At 46.5% G+C, this 18542-nt stretch overlaps 1 protein-coding gene across 1 annotated transcript in view; it reads left to right on the top strand.

Moving 5' to 3' along the window:
- The window catches only part of Igf2bp2 (insulin like growth factor 2 mRNA binding protein 2), a 102153-nt gene that overhangs the window by 64799 nt on the left and 18812 nt on the right, over window positions 1-18542 (top strand). Inside the window, exons 3-7 of the mRNA XM_021658075.2 lie at window positions 9165-9213; window positions 10713-10764; window positions 14244-14307; window positions 15973-16224; window positions 18168-18302. Coding sequence (XP_021513750.1) covers window positions 9165-9213; window positions 10713-10764; window positions 14244-14307; window positions 15973-16224; window positions 18168-18302 — 552 coding nt within the window. The remainder of the gene's footprint in view (window positions 1-9164; window positions 9214-10712; window positions 10765-14243; window positions 14308-15972; window positions 16225-18167; window positions 18303-18542) is intronic.

The raw sequence follows: 18542 nt of genomic DNA, 5'->3' as shown, positions 1-18542 counted from the left end.
AAGTTTCTTTATCCTAACATATAATGGCACGTTCTTATGCCAGAAGAGGAAAACCAGGGCATAGCAACAAACGATGAGTCCCCAAACCAACAGTACAAACGCCAAGTCCAGCAGCCCCATGTGTGGCATCAGAAGCTCATGATGAAATTGACTGGGCTCCCAAGTACTTGGACAGGCCCACCTGTGGCAGCTCGCCGTTTGCAGCACACTTAACCTCTCTCTTGAACCAGCTCCACCCTATGCCTGGAGCCGTCCCTGACTGATTTCCCTCTGTTCTAGCAGCTCTGATACCCTGAGGGGTTCCATTGCAATTCCATTCCAAGGTAGGCTTTACCTTCATAGCATAAAGTGGACTCTGAAGGCCCCCCACAGGGTCTCCCACCCAGCCACACGTTGCCAGGCTTCAGTTGCTCTCCAAAATCACGGAACAAGACTCCACAATCCTCTCAATCTTGCAACTTTCATACCGTCCAGACCAGAAGCACGTCAGTGACGCCGCCAGGTTCTGCTGCTGGCCTGAGCTGCCCTCACAGGCCACAGCTGTATCTGCATGTTTCTGTGTGCTGATCCTTGGGAAACATTCTCATTGGAAGAGTAGGAAATCCAAGCCCTCAGCCATAGTGGCAGTTTAAGCTCTTTTCCAAAAGCTTGTGCTTTCACAAGTTGGAGCCTTTGATGGGTGAGGTTTTGTCCATTGGAAATCTTTCCTGCTCTCCCAGCGTAGCACAGGAAGGGTGTTCCTCAGCAGTGCTGATCTCTTTAGTGACTGCAGCTACTCCCTCAGCATTGGCCCGAATGCCATCCTGTCCGGAGATTCGTTTGATTCAAGTTCCCAGAACGCACACAGAATGAAGCCAGATCACAGTAGCTTAGTTCCTGATAGAATTGTTCTTCCTTCCCTCTGAAACCTCAAGAGCTGACCTTCACTGTCTGTCTAAAGCATGCTTGTCTCCAAAAAACGCTCACCAGAACGGCCAATCAAGCCCTGTTTTTTTGTCTTTTTTTCCATAAAGAAACAAACTCTTCCACATGTCGGCCACAAAAGAGTTCCAACGGCCTCTACACCAGCGCACAGTCAGACTCTTCTCAGCCGCAAACCTACCCCTGCCCGCCAGTTCCTGCCTTGCTCCTCTGACTGTTGGGATAAAACAGGATGACTACAGCATCTCAAGAGAGAGAGAGTTTATTCCGATTCACAAGCTCAGGGGTGCCAGCCATCACGGTGGCAAAATCAAGGCGGCAGGAATTTGAAGTAGCTGGTTATATCAGATCACAGTCAAGAAGCAGAAAGCAGCAAAAGCCTGCTGCTGCTCGATCGCTTCTTTACTGTATGCAGCTCAGAATCCCCTACTCAGGGAGCCAAAACAAAAGGGGGTCATTTCACACAATTAATGTATCAAGAGAATGCCCTACAGGCAGGCCCAGATTCTCATCTCCCAAGTCTGTCAACTTGACAATATTAATCATCACAGACTCGTTATCTACCAAGAAAATTCCTTCTGGATATGCCTGATTCTTTCTGTTCTGTTAATTCAGGCCTTGGAGTCATTTGAATATCTTTTTTTTTTTTTTAAGTTACTCTTTATTTATTTATTTATTTAGTGCATATGAGTGTTCTATCTGCATTTACACCTGCCAGAAGAGAGAATCGGTTCACATTACAGATGGTTGTGAGCCACCATGTGGTTGCTGGGAATTGAACTCATGACTTTTGGAAGAGCAGACAGTGCTCTTAACCCCTGAGCCATCTCTCCAGCCCTCATTTGAATATCTTATCTTTCCTTGCCCTCCGAATCTAATGTGTCCTGTGAACTGCTCCCCACTGGGACATTCAGTGTTTGCATCACACAGGGTCAGTGGTTCCTTTAAATGTACTCACCCCACCTCCTGTGACCACACTCAGATTAACCTCCTAGAAACCTTCAGCTTGCTTTTAATCACTCCTCAAAAATCTCAGGATCCTTCATTGTCTTAAAACCATTTGTATCTATTTGTAGTTCTCTTGTTACAAAGCAAGCTCAAATTAGGTGGCATACAATAAACCAGATATTTGCATATTCTGTGGGTCGAGAATAGAGAGAGTGTAGACAGGTGTTTTCTCTCTGCCCTGTATCTAGGGCTTCTACTGTGAAGACTCCATGGCCAAGGTAATTTGGCATCTGGAGGCTCCCTCCGTCCCTCCCTCCCTCTTTGGCCGGTTGGTGTAGGTGGTACCTAGGACCTCAGCTCTTGGCTAAAGTGGTGGCTTTTCTGTGTGGTCGCTTACTCTTTCTTTAGCCATAGGGGCTGGGTTTTGAGAGTAGCATTTCCAAGAGAAGCATGTGGTGATCTAGCTTCAGAAGTAAAAGACTCATTTTCCCTTTGGTTATAAGCCTGCCCAGATCTCAGAAGAGTATCTCTGTGGGAGAAACAGCAAAATCATTAGGGTGGGATTTTTTTTTTTTTAAATGAAGTCATCTTTCCTGTCTACCACAAAATGAGACTAATCTGAGAGCTGCTATATGATCTGGGCCAGCTTCCTTTTGGCTGGAAAGCCAGGACACCTGTGTGCCAGAACTCATAGGCTGGCACTTCAGACGCATTCTCATCCCACCTAACAGTCCTGAGACCAGGTGAGGTCAAATGGTTCCCCCAAGGGCCAGCTAGATATCTGGACAGATGGGCTTTGGACGGTTGGCTTCTCTGTGTCTGTGCTGTGGTTGAGGATGTCACAAGGCAGTTAGGAGCGTTTACTAACAGTCCGACAGAGACTGGCCTCGCACTGTTACCGGAGCTATTGGGTTAAAGCCTGAACCTTGGTGGCCCCAATAAGCCAGGTGCAGCCCCCCACCCTCATAAGCCAGTTAAACAAGTGGTAGTGAAAAGCAGAAAGGGTGCATTGAAAAGCCAAGGGTGCTTTGCTGATGAGTGTGTGGGGAGGCAGTGAGCCCGCTCCTGCTCTTTCACCTCCTATCTGGCTGTTAGTGTTCCTGTGACTCTTGATCCTAGCCTCTATTTCCTTTGACCTTAGCTCATCTTAGCCCTGCTTGACATCACAGTGTGCTTCCTTGTGTACTTTGGCTTCTCAGTGATTTGGGACTTTCCTGAGTTTGCCCATACTGAACCTGCTACCTGGTTGGGGTTGCCAATGCTGCTTATGCCATTTTCTCTGCAGGATAAATGCCCTTTGCCCTTCTTTCTACTGGATGTCTGTTTGTCCTTCAGGATTAAACTTGGGCTCCTGCATACCTCTGACTGAGGTCCTATGTACCTCTGACTGAGCCCCACACACCATCATCAGGTGGCTTCACCTCATTCTGCACGCATTCTTTTGTCTAGTTATGTGGAACTCTCACTTGTCTGGAAGCTCCGGCCAGGAAGAAGCTGTATGTCACTCATTCTGTATCCCTGAGTGCCTCTTTATAACTGAAGGTTACAGGTGCACCCTTCGGAGGCGCTTAAACAGCATCCGGGGTATGAGCGTTGGTGCGTGTGTGCAGCAGACACTGCCACAGAGATACTGGGGTGGAAGGAAGAAGGTACAGGGATGTTGATATTAGAAGTTATAGATTCTTGTGCTGAACAGTGTTCTCATGCTGTAGTGTATGAAATGAAGTAATTGCTGGTGAAACCATCTTCATCAGAACAGCTCTGCCAGTGACCCCCAAGATCAGGGCTGGTGACCCTTAAGGTGTCTTTATAGAAGCAGAGGCATGAAGAGGGATGCTGGACCCTGGCCTGAGATTCCAGCTTCTGCCATCCTGTAAAACCTCCCAGCCATTTGTATGTAATTTTGCCCTGATGGTCTTGGGAGGTGCTGGAGTATGTAGACCGGGGCAGTTAATGCAGGGAGGGCTCCATCTGCGGAGCTGGGGAAGTCATCCATGCTGGTGAGACTGTCCAGTGCCCCGCCGGCTGCTGTGGGGTCTCCCTCACCCATGCTCTGTAAGAATGCTCAGTGGTCTCACTAGTTCTTCAGGTTAGACTTTTGGCAGACTGGTGCCTTGGGCTTTTCGTTTGTTTTTTTGAGACAGGGTTTCTCTGTGTAGCCCTGATTGTCTTGGAACTCACACTGTAGACCAGGCTGTCCTTGAACTCACAGAGATCTGCCCACCTCTGCTGGGATTAAAGTCCTGCACCACCACTGATGGTGCTCTGTAACGAAGGCCTTTGTTTTCCTCCCACCGGGGAGAACGTTCTTGTAACAGTTGCCCCGAGCGTTCACAGCCCTATAGTTCTGAGAAGAGACCTTTTCCTTAGATTTTTGGGTAGAGGCTACCATGTCAGGGAATTCTGAGTATTGAAAAGGTAACGTTGGGCTAGGATGCAGCTCCGGAACAGACCACTTGCCAGGATGCACTGAGCCTTGTATCCCTTCCCAGCAACGCAGTAGCAAGTGAGGGAGCTGCGCCCCTTGCCTCAGCCTGGCGTCTCCTCAGGCCTGGTTTCCTGGTATGATTTCAATGCGCCCATGTGCTCTTGTGGTTCCGGTTCACTAACTCCACAGAGGCCTGCCCTTCTTTAAGGAGCAGCCATTTGTCTGTGCTGTGCGGCCATGCCAGGCAGGTGGCGCCGTTCACGCATGCGTCCAGGTGCAGAGCCAAAGTGGAGTCAGAAGCCTTTCTCAGAATAGCCTCTCAGATCAAGGCACTGAAAAACCACTGTTCTACATGGAATGGCGTGACGTAGGGCAGGGCGCGTCAGTGAGATGGGAGCGTCAGTGAGATGGGAGTGTCAGTGAGGCCACAGGGAAGACTGGGAAAGCCGAAGCTGTTTTTCTTTATATTGTTTAAAAACAATAACAACAGCAAAGGAGTCGAGGAGGAGGAGGGTGGTGGGAGATGGCATCTATTGGAAAGTGTATTCGAAGCTTTAGAAGAAGGTTGGAATTTCCCTGTGCGAGCATCCCAGCCTCCCAACCTTCCCCTCCTCCACCCCTCCTTTACCCTTCTCTTCCTCCATTTTGTCTTTTTTGTTGTTCCTTTTGTTGTTTGAGACAGTCTCACTGGGTAGCCCAGGCTAGCCTCCAACGTTCAATCCTCCTGCCTCAGCCTCAATAGTGCTGGGATTATAGGAATGTACCACTAATTCTAGTTTCCGGTTTCCTGAAGAGATTTATGATAAACAAAATGTCCCATCTTTCCCTCAATAATTAATTGGTGTTTTGGTCTTTGTGTCCAAATAGTTCTGCTGTTTATCACTATGGAAAAGAACTGCCTTCACTAAAAAGGAAGGGGGGGTGGAGGAAGGATGAATGTTAGATGCCAAGCTCCCTTCCAAAAAGAGAACGCTCTGGAGATCTCACTAGACGGCATGTGCTGTCTTTAGTCTGTACAGTTGGTGCCTTCCATAGGAGATGCCAAAGACCGTAGAGGCTGGAGTTAGAACGGCCATTGAATGAGAGTTGTATTCATTGTCTCCCAGCCCACCAGGGAAAGCAATTCCTTCCCTTTCCTTCCTCGTCCTGCCTAGAAATAACCATACAACCTTTCTTCCGCATCTAATCATCATGTAATTGACTTTCACGTTTCCATTTCAGCAATTAAGAGTCTTACGCTTCCTTCAAACAAGGAGACCTGGAGCTAAGTTAGTGGCTCTCCCCTAAGAGCTGAGGTCCGTTTTATGAGTTATGAGTTGGCTTGGGCTCATCTTTTGTTTTTCATTGAGAGAGGGTTAACTGAAACACAGCAAGCCTTCTGCCGTAGCCTCCCGAGGGCTGGGATTATAGGTGTGAATCACTGTGCCAGGTGTAGCAGTGAGGAGGTCAAAGAGATTCGCAAAGGTCACAGATTGGAACGTTTACCAACTGCTGCTCATTGCCTCTGTCTGAAAGTGTGTGCGGTACCCATCTCCATGACGTCCTGTGTTGAAACCATTACACAATGTAGTGGTTCAGAATGATGCCCCCGAGAAGCTCTCCCACTTTTTCTTTCGCCTCTGCTACACAATGACACGGCAAAGGGCCCTGGCTGAAGGCTGGCCCCACAACTGCGCATTGGCTGCTTCTAAGCCACCCAGTCCACAGTGCTTTGTCACGAATAGACCAAGCAGACAAAACACTCCTGCTGGCTGCTTTGTTTCATCCAAGCATGGCTTTCAGGAGCTCTGTCTGGATATGCCGGAGACGTGAGTTGTCAGCTTCCGGGGCCTGATGGCTTCATCAACGTATGTTTACAGAGTGGGAGTAGTTGCCACATCCATAAATGCAGTTGTCCCACTGACAGGGCGTTGCAAGGGGTCGCTGCAAATATCTAACTTAGTCGTTTTACGATTCGCCCAGGACATCTCTACCAGTGACCACGTCTGAACGTTACGAGTTGGAGGCGAAACCATAATTGATGTAGGTACAGGGCGGGACTCAGCTCTCATCAGGGATTTGTCTGCTTCCTGTAATAGGTCAGTTGACCGCAGAGTAGGAAACAGGTAAAAATGCATCAGCCATGCCGAGCTTGTGGGATGCCTGGAACCTGTCTGTGAGTAGGTGTGTGGAGATCAGCTGCTCATACCTGCTCTTCTGGGCAGGGAGGACCCCGTGTCATCTGATGGATCTCAGAGTTGCTGTAGAAACAAGCATAGGACCCGGTGAGGTAGAATTCCTCATTGATTTCACAGGGTGTTCTTGGCTTCCTCTGCCCGTCTACAGTTTCCCTGGGGACCTCGAGCTTAGTTTTAAAATTCGACTGGGAATGCAATGTGCTGGGTCCCTACAAATCATGTTAACTCATTCTCTGCTGAAATCCCCAGCCTGGAGTCGTCAAAGCTTGTCACAAATTCTGTCATGACAAAATGATTTTGACAGTTCTTAGTATTTGTAATTGACATCTATGTCATCTAAAATTCACTCAGTTGCAACCTCTATCAGCTTTGGGAGCCTAGAGTACAGAAATAATGCCATTCACGGAGAAAACCCGGAGGCATCCGTGCTAGGGTCATGTATGTTTTGTTTTGTAGCGGTTTACAGTGGGAAATCCACAGCTAAACAGAACGCAGAACCAGACGTTTAATGGTTCCAGGGCTGTGCTGCCCTTGTGCAGGTAGTGTGGGATTGGCCCTCTTGCCCTTTCCCACTGCAGACAGTTTGCTTGTATTTGAGTTCTAAGTTCCTGCCTTTTAAAGCCACAGGGAAAGTGCCTGTAGTTTTATTAAGAGTCCCATCTCAGAGTGGAGATGCAGGTGGGATGATCAGCTCTGCGGCCTAAACAGTTCAGAACTGAGAGGAAAGCCATAGTCAGTACCGTGTTTGCCCTGTGAGTGTTAGGACCAGAGTTTGATCCCCAGAACCCATGTAGAAAAGCTGGGCATGCTGGCGTGTGCTTGTCATCCTCACTCTGGGGAGGGAAAGACAAGTGGCTAGATCCCACAGGCTAGCTGGCCAGCCACTCTGGCCTGTTTGAGCACTAGGCCATGAGAGACCCTGCTCAAAAACAAGATGGACAGCACTCCTGAAGAACACGAAGGTTGTCCTCTGACCTTGATGCTCACACAAAACATACCTGTGTATCCACACATATCTGTAAACATATACACACAAAATTAACAAACCATAGGTGTGTGCGGTGGTTTAAATAAGAACGGCCCCCATAGGCGCATGTATTTGTATTTGAATGCTCAGCCATCAGCAAGTGGCACTATTTAAAGGATTGTAAGGATTAGGAGGTGTGACCTTGTTGGAGAAAGTGTTTCATTGCCGGAGGGCTTTGAGGTTTCAAAAGCCCAGGATAAACAGTGACTCTCAGACAGTTGTGGTGAAGGAATGGAGTGGGAAAGTTTATTTCGTGAATCACGGATTTATAAACCTTGGGCAGTGTGTTGAGTTTCGAGGGTGAATGTGTTTGGTTGGCTGGGGCTAGGAGCTCCGGGGATACTTGATCTAGATGTAAGAGAACAGCCCTATCATAAGAGGGGGGGAAGCAGTACTTACATAAAAGTAGGGGAGGAACTCCAGGTATGGTTAAAGGTCATGGGTTAAAAGCCGAGACATCTCCTTAGCACAGGGTGGACGCTTCCAGGAATCCCCAGGTGCTTGCTGAACGGATTTCTTATTAGGAAAAGGTTGGGCCTGTGATTTTCCCTGAGGGTTAGTTGATGTTCCTTAGGAGATCTGGGGTTCCCCAGATCAGGTGGAGAGAGAACCCAGCTGAGAAAGGGCGTCCATCATATTATCCGGAGCTCAGAGGCTATTAACCTTAATAGCAGGGTACTACATACATATCTATATACATACACACACACACACACACACACACACACACACACACATACATATACATATAATTAAAAGTAATTTACAAAACTAGGATCAGCTTAAGTAGTAATTGGTTTTCTGTCCCAGCACACCTTGGAGCGTTCCTTGCAAATATACCTACTCCGTTTTTAAAGCTGCATTCCCTGTATGTTACAGCGATGCTCTCACTTACCTTCTGCCGGCCGATAATAGGTATGCAGCGGCTGTGCTTGTTCAAATATCTTTGAGCTCATGGGTGAATTTCTTTCTGTGTGTTAGCTGTATTTATATTTGGAAATAAACCTTTCTTTAGAAATAGTCCATTTTCTTAAGTTCTGATGACTCTTCTACAAATGGATTTGGTGGCATCTTCTGTAGGAATGTCTGTGCAGTCGCCGTGGGCATGCCTCTTTACTGAGAATTACAGCTGAAGAGCATGAGAAACCAGCCTTCACAGCATGAAGACGGGATGTGAGGTTCTACAACCTAGCCCCTACTAGTCATTAGCACAGCACACCCACACTTTACAAATGGCACAGCAGCTCCCAAGAGTGATCCCAGCACCAGCCAACCTGGTATACCTAGTAATCTTGATGGCCAAGCCGGCCAGACCTATCTTGCAAGACCATGTTTGAGCCAAGGGATAGGATCAGTTGCAAGCATATGTATTTTGAGAGAATAATCATAGAAATGGTTTAGCTTCTTTGGTAGACAGTTGAAAACTTAAGCCTGTATTTAAATTGTAGTTTTAACTTGTCACGATTTCTGGATTTTTTTTTCCTCCCAAAATAATTGGAAACCTTAGCACCCAGTGCCTACTGTTCCCAGTAGGAATGGTCTGTGAATGGTTTCGGTAAATAAGTTGGACAGTGAACCTGATTATGATCTTACAGCTGATTTTGTTATTTGCTGGAGCTGGAGTGTGCAGAGAAAATGTTCTAGACTGGTCTTATCTTTACAGGAGCAGAAAAATCCAGATTCGAAACATCCCGCCTCACCTGCAGTGGGAGGTAAGCCCCGGGCGCCCAGGTGCCTCCTTGGCTGCGCTTCCCTTTACTTTAGGAATTAAACGCCTTCAGACTTCCCCCTAAACCTCCGGGTCCTGACTTTCCTTTCCAAGTTGTGGGGCACGTGAAGTGAGTTAGAGGTTGTGTGTGTCCTTCTCTGACCCCTCACTGTTGGCTTCCTCAGGAACCGAGGTGCCCCGAAGCCCCAGCATACCAGCCAGGAGATGAGTGGGTCTTTTCGTGATCCTCACCACATGATTCGATGAATGGATTTTTGTCTGTCCCTATTCTGATTGGCTGAGTCACTGGAAAGCCTGTGGAAACAAAATTCTTTATTAACAGAGTAGACTCTGTTTGTTTTGTTCTGAGGTGGTTGTTGTAACAGTTAAGATGTATTTTCAGAGCACTAAAACTTGTAAGATTGCTTGCTGTCTTGATATAAAATATAATAGCACGTGAGGAGTGGCCTCATTGTGTAAAACAAACTGCCCTAACCCACAGGAAACCCAAACAGCCTTAAAGAGAGCCATGTTCTATCTTTGTCTTTAAAGAAAGAAAGAAGAAAAAGGACTGAGCTGGAGAGCTCAGTGGTTACGAGCCTGAGCTGTCTTTGCAGAGGACACAAGTTCAGTTTCCAACGGTCATGTTAGGTGGCTTACAAGAAACCATAAACTCAGATCCAGTGCTTCTGACCTTTGCAGACACCTGCACGCACGCACGCCCTGCTCTAAAATACAAAATAGTCAGGCACAGTGCTGTATGACTAACTCTAGTACTTAGGAGGCTGAGGCAGGCAGAGTTCTTGAGTTTGAGGCTAGCCTGGTCTACATAGGGATTTTCAGCCCAGCCAGAGCTACTGACAGCCAGACCCTGTCTCAAAAATAAATCTTAAAAAAAAGGTTTATTTTTTTTTTATGTGTATATATGTGTACCTGTGTGGGTCTGTGTACAGCACATACGTGCAGGAGCACATGAGGCCAGAAGAGATCATTTGAGTTGCAGATGGTTGTGAGCTGCCATGCGGGTGTTAGGAAGGAATTCGGGACCTCTGCAAGAGCAGTGTACGCTCTCGACTGCCATCTCTCCATCCACAAGAACAGTTTTTCTTTTACTGTGAAAACTGTGAAGCACGCACGATCTGTAAAATAGAAGGAGATCCCTGGAGGGGAGCTGAAGGAGAGTGCTTAACTCCCCTAAGGAATTACGAGCCTTGTCTTTTACTCTGCTTTCCGCTTCGGCAGCGTGGTTCTGGGCATCATAGCAGCGTGACTGTTGAGTTGCCAACACTCTGAAATTGTGTGACGTCACCTTAGTGAGTAGACGGTTGGGAACCAATCCGCAGAAAAGGGCCCTGAGGATTCAGATTTGTTGAGCTCTGTTTTTATGGAAGACCTGAGGTGCTAACTTATTTACCTTACTCCAATGTCCTTGTTTTAGTATGTTTCACTTGCAGAGGGAGATGGATACCTTTTTTACAATCTTCTCTTCTGATATCTTTACAGGTGTTGGATGGACTTTTGGCCGAGTACGGGACAGTGGAGAATGTGGAACAAGGTAACAAGCGAGGAAAGTTAGCCAATGAGTGAGGAAGTTGGCCTGCTGAGCTTTGGAGAGGACCTTGTCTGTCATTTCCTACAGGCTGGGGGTCATCAGGGAGAAGTGTTGAATCCCATCGCCCCTCTAGTGTTTGTACCCTTGCCTGTCAGAAGCAACCATGTCTATCCATCATTCATCTCAGATATCTATGTAGTTTAGTTGTTCTAGGAATATTATTTCAGGGTCTTTCTGTAGCCCTGGCTGACCAGAACTCACCATATTAGACCAGGCTGGCCTCCGAATCACAGAGACCCACCTGTCTCTGCCTCCAAGTTCTGGGATTAAAGGTGTGGCCACCATACCCAGCATTCACCTGCGGTCAGCATAAGTGCTGGACAAACACAGTTGGAATGGGGCAAGCTTAATGCACGTGAGAAGAGCTGAGTTTACACGGCTGCTCCTTAACCAGCGCCAGCTCACTGGGAGGCGAGTACGCAGCCTAATGTCTGTTTACTGTGAGGACTTCCACACCGAGATGCCTGGAACACTCGGGAAAATGCAGGTTCCTCGGACTCACCACATACCTGTGGAGACTCGGGGTGGGGGCAGCGGCTCATGAGTGAAGATCCCTTGAGTGGTTTTATGTACCCTTGGATCTGAGACCTGCCGTCGTAGGAGCAGCACTGCCTATGGCCAGGAAATGCTTCCTTCTCTTCCCACTGCTCATTTTTATTAGCTAAAGCCTGAAGCGCCTCTTAAGGCGGACCAAAAAGGCACCTGAAGCCGATGTCTTACATAGCTCTTTAGGAGTCCCAGAAAGGTAGACCCTAAGATTCTGACAATGAAGACACCCAAGTATGGTGAGGAGTTTTCGTACATTGGCCGTGATCATTGTAAGCTCAGTTTTACCAACTGATCATCCCTTGTGAAAAACGAGCGTAATTTCTCCCCTTCCTGTATCATCAAATGGTCACATCACTCAATGAAAACCTGTTTATGTATTTCGTAAGTTCTAAGGGACTGTAAAGTCTCCATGGAAAGACCATATAGAATCCAACTTCTCACAGATCTTACAAATGTGTCCAATCTGTCAGTGTAATGATCGTAATTGTGTTGAAGCAGCAGTGATCTGGTGTTCTGCCCTCCATGATTATTAAGACCATGACTCTTTCATACTGCTGCTTGCTCATGCTTGGAGTTGAAAGGAAAGCACTCAGAAGAAAACATGCTTTCTAAAAATTCTGTTCTCGATTTTCACTTCCTAATTGTCAAGCAGGAAGACATTCTAGTGGAGAGGAGAGTGGGCAAGAGGATGGCTTTACCGGTGCGAACCTGAAAACAATTTTAAAAAAACGTCAGTGGCTGATCTGGATGTGGTGGCGCATGCCTGAAACCCCAGTTTTGGGGAGGTGGAGACAGTTTGGCAGCTAAAACTGAAATCAGTTCAGGACGGTGCTCCCTGAGGAGGAGGAGGTGATCAGGAGCACTGGGACAATACTTAGCCCTTCGGCAGCCGAGCATGGAGACTGCCCAGCTTCCAGCACCTCAAGGCACAGAACAAACTACTGAGCTGTGCTTTTGTCCCATTTTGTGGGTGACCTCTGACCCAGCAGAGCCTGTCAGTAGAACCTGAGAAACATGAATTTAGCGATTAGTGAAATAAATTATTTAGATGGAGCTCAGCTTCCTCTAAAATCAAAGGACCTTGTGACTTTCAGAAACCAAACATCTTTAAAGAACAGAGAATATTAGTAAAAAAGTGAGGGCAAAATTAAGGATCCAGGATTCCTAGAGGATGCCTTTTCTGGGACTCTGAGCCTATAGCCTTCTCTGTCTGTCTAGACAGCTACAGCTAGGAAACCTCTGACACTGAGTGAGGATGGTCACACCTCACACGGTCCCTGTTTCCTACTGTGTGAGTACCCCTGGCTATCACTGGAGAACAGCCTGAGGGCCCCTGGGCAGAGGCGGGGCTGGGATCGCGCTGTTTGGCGTCTAGATCGCTGCGCAGTTACCACTGCCTCCGCCAAGGCTGGAGCTGCTTGGACATTAACGGGCAAAATGTCTTTATCCTAGAGTCTTTAATATTTGGAGGTTGCCAAATTCCTTTAAGAATCTCAGAGTTACATTTCTTTATGTTTTGCTGTACCAAGATGGTCGTAGCACCCCTAAAGTTTAAGAATGAATATTGCTACTTTGAAAGGCAGCTTTATTGTGATTTTTCTGGAATTATCTTTAATGCTGTTGATTTTAAATTCCCCTAAAGTCATATTTTGAAGAGTGGATCTGATTGTTTTTTTGCGTATTTTTTTCACTTAGGTGTTTTGAGTTAAAGCAAGCTTCATCAATCAAGCCCTTTGAATGAATAGAGGGGGGTGTGTGTCTGTCTGTGTCTGTCTGTCTCTGCGTGTGCACATGCATTTGTGTGTGTGTGTGTGAGTATATGTGTTTGTGTGCACATGAAATTTGTGTGTGCGTGCATGCATAAACATGTATGAGTGTGTGTGTGTGTGTGTGTGTGTGTGTGTGTGTATTTACAGACAGAGCCTTGCTATTTAGCCCAAGCTTACTGTCCTGCCTCAGTGGATGGATATTGGTATATATATATATATATATATATATATATATATATATATATATATTGCATGCAACTGATCTATTTTACTAAATATGACTGACTTTCCTTATTATCATATATCTATCATATGCATACACGTGTATATGTATATATGTATGTATGTGTGTATACACACACACACACAAATATATATATATATATATATATACACACACACACACACACACACATTTATATATATATGGAGAATATCTTTACAAGATGGCTCAAGCCCAGCCATTTCTGGGAGTCTGGGTCTACAGCCTCCTTCGTAGCTCTAGAAAGCTGCAGATAGGAAACCTTTAACAGTCTGTGTATTTTAAATTAACAATTAGAATTAATAATAGGTCTAGAAGATCAGTTTGAAAATAGAAAACAAAGAATTGCGGCATTTTTTTTTCTTCATTTATTTTCTTTGTGTCATGTCTTTCCGCCCACTTTTCCTCTGTGATTTTAGTCTAAAGATGTAATTCAGAAGAATACAGAATCAAATGGTGTTTGCAATGGAAGTGACTTGGCAGGACTTTAGGATGACAGTACTGGGCACAGCACATTCCCAAGTGTCCGATGATGAAGCAGCTCATGGCCTGTTTGCTCCCTGCAGTTCTGTGGGGATATTAAAAGTGGAACTACAGAAATATACAGGGATGGTTCATATGGTCATGTCTGCTCAGAAGTACTTCTAGAATAGTGAAACGGGGCAGCGTGTTATATATTTGCAGCTGATTACAGAGTGTAACATGCATTTGACTTTCACATTCTCTAAGTACACCTCAACAAGCACAGGACGCCAGTTAAGGTGATGTATCGTTTTGTGCATTTTCCTCTGGAGTCTGCCTTCTCTGGACAGAGGGTGATGTAGTTTTCCTTTCTTTCCTAGTCAACACAGATACAGAAACTGCTGTTGTCAATGTCACCTACACAACAAGAGAAGAAGCAAAGGTGTAAGTGGGTTTGGTTTTATTTCCTCCCAGGTTTAGTTGGGTTTCTCTTTGCTTTCCTTTGAGTCCTGCATCTGGAAACCTTTTCAGAGAAGTTAGGTGCCGGCCAGCAAGTCCTCTTGGACACGCCTGTACAACTCCAAGGTGTTCTTCTGCTTTTGGCATGTTCTTGGCATGTCAGCACACCCCAGGGAGTTGACACCAGGCCGGTGGTGGTAGCGCAGAGACTGTCTTGACGGTGTTGAGCCTTGGCATCAACAGAAAGGCAGGAGCCGTGTCAGGGAGGGAGGACCAGCTTTCTGATGCTGCACTCACAGGCTCTGCTTTGACAAACTTCACGGGGCCCCTTTTACCTAGAGCGTCTCCCTTCTCCACGAGGAATGTGCTCGGCCTCCTATCCACACTCACCGAATGGAGACTAAAACCATTCGGTGTTTTAATATTTAATAACATCCTGTGTATAATATTTAAAAAAGGATCCACCTCAGTGACAAGAGCAGGCACAGTCATCCGGGAGTGGTCTACCCTTTGGAACTGGCTTGAACTCCCCACTCTCACCTCACTCATTGCTCTGTTGCTCCAATAATGATTAATTTTGAGTTTACTATTAATAGACTTGGGACTAAGTTTTAAGCACTAGCAAAACCCACTATTCTTCTGTTTCTTTTATCTTTTGGGCTTTTTTGGAGGGTGAAGTTTCAGCCACGGACCAACCATGCCCAGCTAAGAAAGCTTTGGTAGGAGGTGTTGAAGTGCCTCATGGGCATTGTAACTTAGGAGTGTAACAGGTGGTCATACTTCCTGGCTGTGACAAAGCCCGGAGTGTACCCATTCCCAAGATAATAGCATCACTGCTCTTGTAGTTTTCAGCACGTGTGAAGACGTAGCTCACCCATTTCATACCAACAGTCTCCAGGAAGTTAATTGTTCATTGCTAAAAGCACTGATTGCCAGATGGACATTGGGCCCTCTAATCTCTGAATATTCATCCCGGGGGAGGAGCTTGTAACTTCAGATGTGTGCATGACAACACATGTGATTTTCAAGAGATTGGGCATAATTTACAAACTCAGAGAAGGCTCAACAGTAAAAGTCAGAGTGAACCTGGAGAAGGCTGACCTCCTTTTTAAAGTTTTGTCCAGTGGAGTGGGTAGTGACTTTTATCAAAATATTTGCTAATGGAGAATGTTTATAGACTGTTAGCTGATTTTTAAGGATTAGAAATAGTACAAGTATTTTTAATACATTTCAGTCACTAGTGTATAATAAAGATAGGAAAGATATAGAATGAATAGTTTTCTTAGTTCGCGCTTCTGTGTTTCTTAATTTCTCAAATATATTTAAAATTTGTGATGTGATTAAAATAATCATGAAGGTGTGTTATGATTAAAAAGAAAATAATAATTTTGGACTCTTATCTACAATTTTGGAAAGGGGGGGTTAGTCTCAAGTTGTGGGAAAGGAAGATAAACTGCAGAATTGTATCTAAGTTTGCCTAGTTCTAAGTGCCGCGAGAGCTTGTGTACTTGTTAACTGAGACTTCAGGGATTGAGGTGGTATCTGTTGCTCACCCGTGTCCCCTTAATGCCTGGCACAGGTACCATGTCAGTGGCTAGTGAGAGCATTTTCCGTCTCTTTCATAAGCTTTTCTACCCTGCTGTGTCACAGAGCTATCGAGAAGCTGAGTGGGCATCAGTTTGAGAACTACTCCTTCAAGATCTCCTACATCCCTGACGAAGAGGTGAGCTCCCCTTCACCCCCTCATCGAGCCCGGGAACAAGGCCACGCCCCCGGGAGCTCTTCTCAGGCCAGACAGATTGATTTCCCGCTGCGGATCCTGGTCCCCACCCAGTTTGTTGGTGCCATCATCGGAAAGGAGGGCTTGACCATAAAGAACATCACTAAGCAGACCCAGTCCCGGTACGTGCCTCCGGGGCTTTCTTTGCTTCCTCTCAGGGGTCCCTGCCTCCCGCCTCGGCCATCCTCGGGTCACGGGCTGCAGTGGTGGGAGGGCGTGCCATCTGGAACGGTGCTTCTCTCAGTAGACTGCTACCGTTGGGGGCTGTGGTGAGAGTTCATGCTAGTGACATAACTGTCCTCCCCTGAAACGCCGAGTCCGTGAAGAGAGCACGCAGGACCTCCAGGAAGGATGGCTCCTTACGGAACATCCTGTGAGCACACCTAGTTCCACAGCAGTTGAGAGGAGCTCAGCGGGGTCATTGGATGCTCTGGTCGGGGTTCCATCCTCCTGCTGAGCCAACCCTGGGGTAGCTGTTCTTTAGACCACCTAGGTTGTCTCATATATAGAAGGATCAGAAGTAGTATATTCCTTTCTGATATATTTTAGTAAGTAGCATAGAATAAAGACAGGAAAGCTACAGAATGAATAGTTTTCTCAATTCCTGATTACGTGTTTCTGGATTTCTCAGATATATTTAAGTTTTGTGATATGATTAAAATAATCATGAATGTGTGTTGTGATTAAAAAGAAAGTAATAATTTTGGGCCATCTGGGTCCCTGCTGCTTCAAGCAAGAAAGTGTCTGGCTTTGGGTCCGGTTTTCTGTTTGAGAAGGTCTGAGCTGGGGGTAGTAGTCACTGGGCAAAATGGTTTGTACAGTTGTTGACTTTTGTATGTCCGTACGACCGCAGCACACTGCAAGGAAGAGCCAAGAGCCAGGACTGGGAAGCAGCAATGTGTGTTCAAGTTTTTATGAAATATATTACCTCTTTGAGTAGCAGTTCCTTCTGTTTAAAAAAAAAAAAAAAGGAAGCCACTACATTTTCCCAGTATTGTTGGGAGATTGCAAATCAAATGCAGATCACATGAACTCACACTGCAAAGCACCAGATCACCAGCAAATCGCTTACCTGACCCGGTGCTCCTTACTCGGTTGCTGGAATAGGAGCAAGTATAGTATCCCGTAACCTGAAAGGGAAGCTTCCTCCAGTGTCTACAGATGCTGTTGTGGCCAAGACCCCCGCCCCCCACCGTGTGCAGACTCCCTGGGTGGGGGGCGATGCTGAAAGAAGACTAGAGGTTGTCTTAATGTTCCTTCTATTCTAAAAACCAGCCCCTCCTTTCCCAAGTTTGCATCACTGTAAAGTAATTTTTATTTATCTCTGTTCTAATTCCAAAAGTCGTGTAAAGTGGCTTTAAAAGGCAACAAGTTTCAGCGAAGGGCAATTGGTTCCCAAACGGTGTGCCAGTTTGAGAGAAGCAGGCTGAAGTAACAGCCGGAGTAGAAAGGGCTGCGATCCATTGTGTGATTCTGAAAGTTAAAAATGAGCAGGACCCGGAGAAGTCTGATAAAGTCATTAGGCCTTTAAGCTGCTGATTTTAAGAGCCTTGGAGGAGATGGCGGACTTCCAACAGAAAGGAAACCAAAACCTTAGGAAGGCAAGAGAGAGGCACGCTGCTGTCCCTCTGCAGACACTCAGCTGCATGAGGCCTGCTTGAATTCCGGGTTGGAAGTTGGGTTCACAGGTGGCTTTTAAAGGCTGCGATCAGTGCGGAGGTCGGCACTGCTCCATTTGCAGTTCTTTTCCCCACTTACCCTTTGGTTCTACAGGCATATGAAAGGCTATGCAAAATACCTCATTAACCAAACTGGCTTTATTCCCAAGTTGGCTGGGCGCCTCGGCCCTGCAGCACTCCTGTCAGCATGGTCCCCTTCTGACCAGAGCTGCAAGGGGTTTACGTTCGGCACGAGCCTCCTTGCACACTGGCCTCCTGGAGAGCACCATCCGTTTCGAGGGTGCTGATGCTGTTTCCCCTGCCCCTCCCTGTGTTGGCTGGGACTGTGCTTGCGCTAGGCCCTGTCCAATACTGCGGTGCTACGGCACCTGGTTCTTTTCCTGTAGGGTAGACATCCACAGGAAGGAGAACTCTGGGGCTGCGGAGAAGCCTGTCACAATCCATGCCACCCCAGAGGGGACATCTGAAGCATGCCGCATGATTCTTGAAATCATGCAGAAAGAGGCTGATGAGACCAAACTGTAAGTCCGTACAGCGCCCAGACCACTCGGTGCTGTAGGGTTAAGAAATATGTTTAAAAGCTCTATGTGTGTTACTCGATAAATGTAGAGGGGTCGTGTTTGTGGTGCTCGGAGTTCTCTAGACATACAGAATGAATATGCGTGCATATAGAGATAGAGATGCATATTATAACGTACACACAGAGAGATTTTTATCTCTCAGGTTGCAAACCTGAACCTCTCTCTGTGCCCATTAAGCGG

Source organism: Meriones unguiculatus, chromosome 17, assembly GCF_030254825.1.
Source record: "Meriones unguiculatus strain TT.TT164.6M chromosome 17, Bangor_MerUng_6.1, whole genome shotgun sequence".
In the NCBI taxonomy this organism is placed as follows: domain Eukaryota; kingdom Metazoa; phylum Chordata; class Mammalia; order Rodentia; family Muridae; genus Meriones; species Meriones unguiculatus.
Note: the sequence above shows the minus strand (reverse complement) of the source record. Positions and strands in the feature narration are given on the sequence as shown.